A 10,605-nucleotide genomic window follows, 5' to 3' on the forward strand; every position below is an offset into this window, starting at 1 on the left:
TGAATTTATTCCTAACATAGAGAGACGTGGTGCTGAAGGTAGGTTAGAGCAGAGTGGGGCAGCGGAGTGGCCCGAGGCAACAGCGGCTCCATATGGAGAAGAAAAGTTTATTTAATACATTACTACCCTTTTTTTTTCCTTGCTGGCCATTGCGTGTTTACATATTTTTATATTTTGTTTTATAACCGCTTTATCAGGGTCTGATTCACATACCATAAAATCTGCCCATTTAAAGTGCACAGTCTGGTGCCTTTTAGCATGGTCACCGACGAGTGGCTCAGGGCCATGTTCTCACCGCCATGCTGGTGTGGTGACTGTCGGGGCCAGGCTTCCGGGACACAGTAGAGGGATGTGTGTTTCTTCTCTGCTTGTCATATGACAGCCCAAGACATTTCCAGAGAGAGAGACAGAGACAGTGTCAGGAAAAGGGAAGAACATGGGCTTTGGAGACAAGTAGCCTTGGGTTCTACTCACGGACCCTTGCTCAGCCTCGGCCCGTGTGTCTATGTGACTTGGCCTCTGTGAGCCTCAGTGTCCCCGTCAGTCCCACACAGCTGTCATGAGGAGATCTGGGGGGATGAATGAGAACCTCCCAGGTATCAAACGACCTGTGAACGGGCTCCGGGATTTACCAGTCACAGCAAAGGTTAAAACTCAGTATTTCGTGCCACTAGTCTATTCGGTTTTGTATGTTTTGGGAGTTGGTGTTTGGAGGAAGAGTTTGTGTGTGCAGCCAGCAGGTCTTGAGAGGTTTTCCTTGGTGGGGGAGGTGGGGGCGGGGAGGGGTTGTGAACGTGTAGAGGAGAACACACATTTTATCAGCAGGCTCTGAGCTGAAACCTTTCTTCCCTTCACTTTCTTTAGAGTCGTTTTCTGAGGATGAATGGAATTTACTGTATGTTGCAGTAACCCGTGCCAAGAAGCGTCTCATCATGACCAAATCCTTGGAGAACATTCTGACTTTAGCTGGGGTAAGAGGGATCAGTAGCACAAGTTACTTCAGCAACATTCAGAGTTCACTGGGTTTGAATAAGGGATCAGTCTGTGACCTGGGAAGGCCTTTGGTTCAGGATCCCAGGCTGGCAGAGAAGGGCTTCTTTTGGGGCTCATGGCTGCTGCAGGAAGCGTTGTAATCAAAGAGACAAAAATGCGGGTTCTCTTAATTCTTTCCTGATTCAGTTTTACAAGTTCTTTTAAAATCTCCACTGTTGATGTGTTTCTTAATTTCTCCCTTGCTCACTTTGTGCTGAACAGTCTTGGGGAGACACCAGCAAGAATGTTTCCTGTGTCTGCAATCCCTCCCTCCCTTTCCCCAGTTCACTTTGAACCGGCAACTGCTGCTACCACCAACAGACTTCTTCCAAGGAAAATGTTCTTGGGGAGGGGAGAAGGAATATTCAGGCACCAGGCCTCTGGTCAAGAGCTAAGATATAGGGAAGGGTCGGCGCTCACTCTTTATTCCCTACAAACCAACCTGCTCCCCCCACTTATATCCAGTCCTCTCCTGCCCTTCACAGGTCGGGATGTAAGCCGGTTAGTCTTTTCAGTTTTGTTGGAAACGAGAACAGAAGTCTGAGCTCACAGTGGCTACTTGGTCCATCTTTCCTTGAACCAAAAATACTTAAGCCAAAAACCAAAAACTTCAGTGTAAAAGTTACTGTAAATACTCTTTCTTCCTTTGTTGTCTTGAGAACAGAAAAGACTGTGCAGCTGAAGCGCTATATTTCGTGCTCTCTCAAGGAGGTGGGACTGTTGGGAGCTGTGGAGTCTGAGCCATGAACACCAACAGCTTTGCACCTCGGGGCGGGCTGCTGGTGTGGGGCAGTAATGGGTTTTTAGTACATGGTCTGGAAGTCCTAGCGTTGTTCAGTGGTGGTGACACAGAACCCTGATGCTCAGAACGGAACAGCGCCCATTTCTAGGCCCCGGAGGTGACATGGCGGCCAGAGAACGCCTGCCCTCCCCCAGCCTCCATTCCAGGCGCAGAGCTGGACGATGACCAAGACAACACACAGGATTTCTCTTCCCATATTTGAGGAAGATGGTCTGAGAGCCTCCCAAGGGGAAGCTTTGCGGACCAGTACTCCAGGACCCGTCCCAAAGCAAAAGCTTCTTGCATGAGACTGACTTCCCTGCGTGTTGGTAGCACTTTTTTCTTCTAAGCTGCTCTTAGACGGGCCCATCTGGCCATAGATTGTTTCTGGAATTTGAAATCAGCTGCATGTTTCGCCAGGAAGCTTTGCTTTGCTGGGGCCTCACCATGGGCGATGGCTTTTGTGTCAGATCCCAGAGCCAGAGCCCCTTCTTTGGGTTGTGTCCTTACTGGCACCTGGGTCACCCAGCGGTTTCCAGAGAGGACTTAGAGCAGAGCTTTGCACGCTTTTTCTTGAAAGGGCCAGACAGTAAATGTGTCAGGTCTCTGTTGCAGGCCGTATGGCCTCTGGTGCATTGGCTTAACTCTGCCCCAAGAGTGCGAGAGCAGCCGCAGGCAAGTCATTAATGCGTGAGTGTGGCTATATCCCAATAAAACTTTACTGACAGCAGCAGGGGCTGGTCTGGACTTGGCCCCATGGTTTAGAGATAAGAGTAGCTGTTCTCAATCTCTGAGCTAGGACCCCAGGGTGGGGGGAAGTAGAAATACAGTTCACCGTTGAACATCGGGGTGAGGAGCCCTGAACCATACCCACCCCCTCCTGTACCCCTCACCGTTGACAGCCGGTAGCTCTTGACTCCCCTAAAACTTAACTAGTAGCTGACTGTTGACCAGAAGCCTCTCCGATAGCACAAACAGTCGATTAACACATGTTCCGTATGTTGGATGTATTCTGTCTGGTATTCTTATGATAAAGTAAGCTAGAAAGGGAAAATCATAAGGAAGAGAAAATACATTTACAGCATTACACTATAAAAAAAAAATCCGTGTGTGAATAGACCCGTGCATTTCAAAATTGTTTGAGGGTCAACTATAATTTTTACGTACGAACAATCTCTAGGTAGAGATTACATGAGCTTTGTATAAACTTTGACCGCAAGTATCTTTTTAGAACCTGGAGTGTGGTTTTCTCTAGACTTGGTGCTGCTCTGGGGGCTGGATTTATCACAGAACCGAGCTGCCGCGTTGGTGACTTGTAGCCGAGGTATTGCGGAGCAGCGTTCCGCTTGGCTCAATGGGATTTTTTCTAACTTGGGAAAATTCTGAGATATTTAAAAGTCAAGAAAGTAATAAGTTGAATTACTACATACAAATAATACCTATATACAGTTGGAATATATATCTCTAAAAAAAAAAAAGTGGACCCCCCCCATAATTACAGTGCAGTTGCGTTGTAAAATTTATAATAGTTCCATGTGGCCTCTGCTACCCAGTCCATATTCATACTTTTGTGATTGTCTCAAAAATGCCTTTTTTGAGTTGTTTTGTTTAAGTCAGGGTCCAAACAGAATTGTGAACTCTTGTAAGTTTCTTAATAGAGAGCAGTGTAAGACCCCCCTCCTTCCTTCTAATGCGCTCGTGGTGGAGTGAGTGTGCTACAGAATGCACCTCGCTAGATTTGCTTTCTTACGTGGTTGTGTAGATCTCGGTTCCTAACGGTACTTATTGATTACTTATTTACACTCTTCTACTGAAGAAGTAGTTACAAAGTAGTACCAGTATTCCTGTAAGCAGAGTACTGAGTGCAATTTGAGATTTCCTGACAGCCCCGTTTCTCCATATTCCACTAGGACGTGTTGTACGAGTACGATGTTCTGAGGGCTCTTGAAGTAAGTTCTTTTTCCTCTGGGGTTAGATCCGCCAGTGTAATTGAAGAAGATAGATCTGTTTGTTTGCTGTCTCTACAGGGATTGCTTTGCTTCTTTGTGACTTAATTATCTTTTTTGAATGTATAAGATTTATGTTTATTTATGTTATTTATTTATGTTATAATGTTTTCAACGTCAGAACTTTGTATCTCATTCTGTCTTTGTCCCCTTCAGACTCTCTCCCTGCACCATTGAGAGCTATTTTTTAAAAATTTGTGTTCAATGTATCCTTCAGTATTTCTTTTTGCAAGTATCAGCAGATACGTACAGATTTTCCTATGCTCCTTTTTCGTGAAAGGTGACATTCCCTAGCTAGCATTCTGAACCTCGCTTTGTCGCTGGGAAACGTGTGTGGAGATCACTCCCTGTTAGTCTCGCGTGCAGCTCTTTCTCATCCCTTGGGACCGCTGTGGAGTCGTCACTGGGTCCATGTATCATGGCTGGTGTAGCCCCTCACTGATGGCCGCTGGGCCCTGTCCAGTCTCTTGCCTTGAGGAGTAATGCCACGAGGCATCACAAGGCACAAATCATTTTCTGGTTCGCCAGTGCGTCCTGGGGTATACGTTCTAGAATCTCAGTTTCTAGGTAGAGGATAAATGGGTACGTGATCTTTCTAGATGCTGCCAGGTTTTCCACAGAGATTGTCTACTTGAGAGTCCCACCCCACCAGTTACATAGAAGTGTCTGAAAGGCTTTTTAAAGCTAGTCGGAAGCTCGTCAGTGGGTGATCACCTACATTTTATGGGGAACATGAATTTTCCCCCATGTAGAAAAGGGTATGGAATTGAGGGAAATACTTCCCCCTTGCTGAGGCTGGGTTGGAAAACATCTGTTGCTCCTATAAGGGCCCTGAGGAAGCCCCGGAAACGTGGCCCGTCCGTGTGAGCTGAAGTTTGGGTCCGAATACCCTTGCGTGAGAGGAAATACTTCTGCTTTTTGTCACGGCCAAGGCCTCTGTTTGGAGACATCCTCTTTGGAAGTGGCCAAGCCCCTGCTCTGCTGGGAGAGGAAGGCTGTGGGGTGTTGAAGGCTCCGGGCAGGGGACTAGGATAATGAAGTGGAGAACATGAAAACATGTGAACGGGGCAGCCCTGCATGCTGAGGCTTTCGAACAAAAGGAAGCCATTGTTCCTGCGACCCAGAGTGAGAAGCCACCGTGGTGTCTGTGACCAGGAGCAGGTCATCAGGCAGCCTCCTTCTCTCTCACCGCCTTAGAACATCTAGCGAATCCCCAGAAGCCCTTTGGTTCCTTTGTTTGCTTAAGTTTTGAGGAAGTGAAGAGAATCACTACATTGTTGAATGCAGTGTCGGGAAGTCATGTGGTTTCTCAGAGACAGCTTCTCGGCCTCCCAGAATCCATGAGTCTTAATCCACGTGGCACAGGTGTATCCTCAGCACAGTGCCTAGCACACTGTTGGCGCTCAGGAAGGGTTTGTCCCTGGATGAGGGCGGCCCCCGTCCCGGCCTGGGGCTGGACCAGGCCCGATTCTGGAGGCCCTGGTGGTCCTCGGCGCACAGCTCAGGTCTCCTGGCTGGATAGTTTGTGGACAGGTCACTCATCACTCTGTGCACCTGTGTCCTCACCTGTGAAGCTGGCGCGGGCTGGCGGTGCAGCTGGGGCTGCACCTGCACCGAGAGGAGGGGGTTAGGGAAGGGTCCGGGTGGCTTGACGGGGTAACTGTCGGTGCATTGGGAGAATGCGGGCTGGGGGTCCTCTGAGGTGGTTACTGGTCTCGAGGTTACTGGTCGTCGAGATGTTCAGCTCTAGGAGGGAGGTATGGGGGAGGGGGGCTGGCACCCGAGGAAGACGTGGGGTCGTGGCTCACATGCACTCATTCATTCGGCACCTCTCGTGGCGAAGCTCTGTCGTCATGTGCCTGCTTGTCCTGGAATCCTGCAGATTGTGGGAGAGGGGGAGCCTCACTGTTGCTTGGTGGTGAGAGAGCACAGGTTCTAGACTTAGACCCAGGTTGGAGCCCCGTATCTCCTGTGGTCCCATCTCTCAAACGTTTGCATAAGTGACCTCCTTTCTCAACTCTTGTGCCCTCCTCTGTGCAACCGGGACGAGGACAGGATCGCCTCCAGGAGGTGGTGGGTGAGGACTTAGGAGCTGGGGACTCGACGGCTGGTGAGGACCAGAGCAGCCTGGAAACGTTTCAGGAAGGGATGCAGAGGTAGTGGTGTCAGGTGCCTTTGGGTTCCTGAAGCCTGAGGGTTCAAGCGAAGCTTTGGGGTAGGTTTTGTTTTCCTTCCTTGGGATAGCGTTTGCCGCGGCTATGCGGGTCCTCCTGCTCACACTTGACTATGACATGAGCCCTTTGGCAGTTCCCTGGATGATGGTGTTTCCCGGCGGCTCCTGTCTTCACACCTGTGGCACTAGCGGACCCCCAGGACGTCAGGAAAGAGTGGAGGTGCCTTGATTAATTGACTGTTCTCTCTATTGGCAGCCCCTGTGCTGCACCTAGCACTGTAGTTAGTGCTGGGCAGTACAGGTGACTAGACAAGTAACACGCTCCATGGCCTTGTGGAATTGAGTCTGGGGGGGAAGCTATTAGGCAGTTTTGGATCCACCAGCAGGGTTTTGGGGACTGGGAGAGTCTGCCACTTTGACACGTGCTGTATAATCGTGCCTTGGGCCAGGTGGCTGGTCGTCTCAATGGCCAGGGCAACTGAACAGTTGTCTCAACTGTCCTCTCACTGCACCAGTGCCTGATTGTCTTCAAGCTAATTGTAAAGGAAAACTTATTTTTCCCACGATGTTTGGGGTTTTAAAGGTGTGGTTGGTTGGTTTGTTTTTAGCTTTCAGAAACTGTTAGACCGTGAAATGATTCATTTGCCCAGTGGGAATCCGTCCGCATCTTAAAGATCCTGGTTACAGCACAGGGCCTTAAGCAGAGCCCCTTCCAAGGGCCACTCTTACCGGAGGCAGAGCGGCCAGCACGGCTTCAGTCCGGCTGAACAGGCAAACTGATCCCTCAAAGACTGTTCGTTCAGAACTAGAATCTAACACCCACAAAGGTGTGTTACTGGAACAGTTTTTCTAAAATCGCCCTCATTTTCAAAGGTAGCCAAATGAAGACTCATTTGTTTGTAAAATAAGGCCAGTTTTAACAAAGTTGGCCTAATTGTTCACATAAGCATGGCAAGAATAGTAATTGCCCCCCCCCCGCCGCCTTTTTTTGGATAAATTTGCTCTGCTGGAACTTTTCATAAGGAATTTCACATTCACCTTCTAACAGCCTCTTGAGGCGAAGAAGACAAAGCGAACAGTTGGCACCAGACATTACCTACAATACTACAGATTTCGGTGAATTCCTATCTTCGAGGTCCCCAAAATATCTTGAAGTTCCTGCACATGCTGGGAGGTGACCTCCTTTACTCCTCTGGTAAGGCTGCTGGGAACCCTATAAGCAAGGTACCAGACTGATTTTTCCAAGGGGTTTCGTTGGTTCCATAAAGTCATCCTTAGTTCCTTGAAACTGTCTGGTCATATCTGAGCCTATACACATGTCCCTCAAATAGGACATTCCTGTCAAAGCCTTGGTAACATAACCACTGTTTCCAGTTGTGTTCTGTATAAGACCAGATTCTCACCAAACTTATGCAAATACATACAGTTCTATAAAAATAAGAATAGTCAGAGTTTCTGAATTCTGTAGGGATCAGATTGGGAGAAGAAGGTAAGTGTTCCATATTTGTTTCCAAAGGAATATTTTACCAAATTTCTCTAAGTCGTAGCCTTAAATCTGGAAGAGCAAACAGAACCAGGGATGGTTCAAGCAAGAATCTGTTGGAATGCACTCTTTGCCTTAGTTGAAAGTCTTCGTCAGGAATGAGGGACTCCCAGCGGCAGGAGCGCTGCCCATGGTCCTGCTTCACAGAACCATCAGGGATTGCCTTGACCGAAGACAGCTGCCTTGCCAAGGGCATGCCCTCAACGCACATGGTCACAAACCAGGACTCTTGCCCCCGTGTGGGATGCCCTAAAGAGTAATCCAACTTTTGGAACTCTGCAGAGAACCAGCTGAGGTTCCTGTTGATACCGAGTCACTGTTCAACTCGTGTCTGATCCCGCGCGCTTTCACTCCCTTCCCTTCCCCACGCATCAGTCGCTCCCTAATAGACTCTTTATATAGTAAGTCTTCGTAATCTTAGTCCTGACCACGCACAAAACTCCTTTCCAAAGATTCCCTTCTCACAAAACTTCTACAGCTTTACAGACTTGGTTCCCTTATTTCTAGTAAACCAATAGCCTTAAATTAGCTTTTAATTCCAAGTATTTTCCAAGGTCGCAGGAACTTAAACATTTGGATTTCTATCTTTCTGAATTTTATAATTGTAAAAGATTTTATGTATTTGTGAGACAGCATGAGTGAGAGATCACAAGTGGTGGGTGGGTAGAGGGGGCTCAATCCCAGGACCCCGGGATCATGACCTGAGCCAAAGAAGACGCTTTACCAACTGAGCACCCAGGTGCCCTATCTTTTTGAGTTTTAGAATGCCCAGTTTTTACAAGTTCTTTCCTTTAAACTAGAGCTCTTTTATAAATTAACTTTAGCAATATCACACAAACAAGATGCAAACAAAATCTTAAAGGCCCAACTTCCAAAGATCTCCCTTTTACAAAACCCAATTGCAAGATGGTATTGTCTAATTTATGGAGTTGTTAGTTGGTCATTTCTGTCCAGAGTCTAATGACTATTGTGGCCAAGCAGTGTTGCCAAAAGTGTTTGCCCAGTTTTGGAGAATGGTCCAGAGGGTTGCATGTGGGAGAATCAAAGTGTCATTTCCCAGTTTCCAAGTAGAACGTGTCTGGTTTTACTCAAAGATATCAAAAGCTATAGCAACAGACAAACTAAACTAAGCCAAGAGTGACTCTGTGACCATTGGTTCCTCCCTGGAAGTCAGGGCGGGGAGTTGCGGGGGGGGTTGCTTCACGGACTGAACCAAACAGCTTTCCTGCCAGCCTTTTCTGAAGCAAGAAAGGAAGCTAAGAGGCAGCTGAACAGGAGGAAGAAATCTGAGAGCCAAACCAAATGGGAGGAAGAAACGAGCTCTTGTGCCATCAGCTAGGTACTCACCAAGAGACGTCTGCCCCAATCGAACCCCAAAACTGTTTCCTGCCACAGGAGTTAAATTAAGCCCCGAAGGTTGGCCGCACCCAAGCAGAAAGGGGCTCCAGGGACAGACCCTGCGACAGCCCAGGCTGCCGGCTGGGACTGACGACAGGCCCTCAGGAAGGAGCCCCTGGCTGGCTCACTGGATCTGAAGCCGAATCGAGCTCATCTGCCCAGAGCACAGTGAAGACCGAGACATCAAGTATGATCAAGTTTATGCCACAAGGAAAGGGTTTGTTGGGGGCAAGCCTCAGATCCACCTCCCGGATGGAGGAGAGTCAGACAAATTGAAGGGCGCATGAAGAGAGCCTGGGTAAAGAGTTGCAGCCGTGTTTCTTAGTTCTGTTTAGACCTTGGCCACCATGCTCTGTGCTGTGTAGGACACCGGGATGTCATCCGCCCTTCTCACTCAGTGCTCTGACAAGCGCACGGGGGGAGTTTTCCAGAGGCCACAGGACATGTGTTGTCACCACAGGCTGAACGCAGAAGCAGTTGTCTTCCAGCAAGCCAGACATGGAAGCAATGTTCCTCTTTCAAGTCTTTTTTTTTCTGAAAATACAGTTGTTTTTGATAAAAACATTAACATGTGATAGGTTTAATTGTTATTAAGAAGAGTAAGCGTTTTAGTTCTAAGATTCGTGAGTTGTCCTATTGAATGTCAGGGCGTCGGTCTGTCTTGGGAGAGGTCCTCTCTGCCTCTCGGACACGAATGCGTTTCCTTCCCCAGATAGGGAAGTTCGCAGCCATGATTTGCTCAACTATGTCTTCTAGACCCCTCCCCCTCTGTCCACCCCCTCAGGGATCCCAATAATTCAGACATTGGAATGTTTCATGGCATCATTTGTCTCTCTCAGTCTGATCTCTTGGGCTTTAAGCTGTTTTTCCCATGCCTCCTCGGTTTCCTTCTTTTCTGTCGTCTTCTGTCTCACTAATTTGTTCTTCTGCCTCATTTACCCTGGCAGTATCTAGTTTAGACTGCATTTCGTTGATACCATTTTTAAGTTTGGCCTGATTTGATCTCATTTCTGCCCTTAGAGACTCTGTATTGTCAGTAATATTTTTCTCAAGTCTAGAGATCAGCTTCATAATTGCTGCTCTAAAGTCTACCTCTTACATCTTGCTTATATCCATATCCCCTTAGGTCTGTGTCAGAGGCCTTTTCTCTGTTGAGGGGTGGTTGAGGGGATGTACACATGCGAAAGTATTAACCACGACCCAAGCAAGATGCACCTGTTTTATAGGGAGAAGATAGTCGCAAATGACACTACAGATAAAGGGCTGATACCCAAGATCTGTAAAGAACTTCTCAAACTCAACACCCAAAAAACAAGTCAAAAAATGGGCAGATGATATGAGCAGATACTTCTCCAAAGAACACATACAAATGGCCAACAGACACATGAAAAAATGTTCATCATCACTAGCCATCAGGAAGATTTGAATCAAAACCACATTGAGATCCCACCTTACACCAGTTAGAATGGCCAAAATTAGCAAGACAGGAAACAACATGTGTTGGAGAGGATGTGGAGAAAGGGGAACACTCTCACACTGTTGGTGGGAATGCAAGTTGGTGCAGCCTCTTTGGAGAACAGTGTGGAGATTCCTTAAGAAATTAAAAATAGAGCTTCCCTATGACTCTGTAATTGCACTGCTGGGTATTTACCCCAAAGATACAGATGTAGTG

General features: G+C 47.7%; 1 protein-coding gene across 2 annotated transcripts in view; it reads left to right on the forward strand.

The window, feature by feature from the left end:
• LOC111158603 (F-box protein, helicase, 18) overlaps positions 1–10,605 on the forward strand; it is a 49,071-nt gene that overhangs the window by 33,917 nt on the left and 4,549 nt on the right. For both annotated transcript variants that reach the window (XR_002641360.1, XM_022520739.1), the window contains one exon: positions 865–971. Coding sequence is in view for 1 of the 2 variants with exons in the window: in XM_022520739.1 (XP_022376447.1) it covers positions 865–971 (107 nt within the window). In the remaining variant the exon portion in view is untranslated. The remainder of the gene's footprint in view (positions 1–864; positions 972–10,605) is intronic.

This window comes from Enhydra lutris, unplaced genomic scaffold (genome assembly GCF_002288905.1).
Source record: "Enhydra lutris kenyoni isolate GAN:26980312 unplaced genomic scaffold, ASM228890v2 scaffoldscaffold61, whole genome shotgun sequence".
Taxonomy (NCBI): Eukaryota; Metazoa; Chordata; class Mammalia; order Carnivora; family Mustelidae; genus Enhydra; species Enhydra lutris.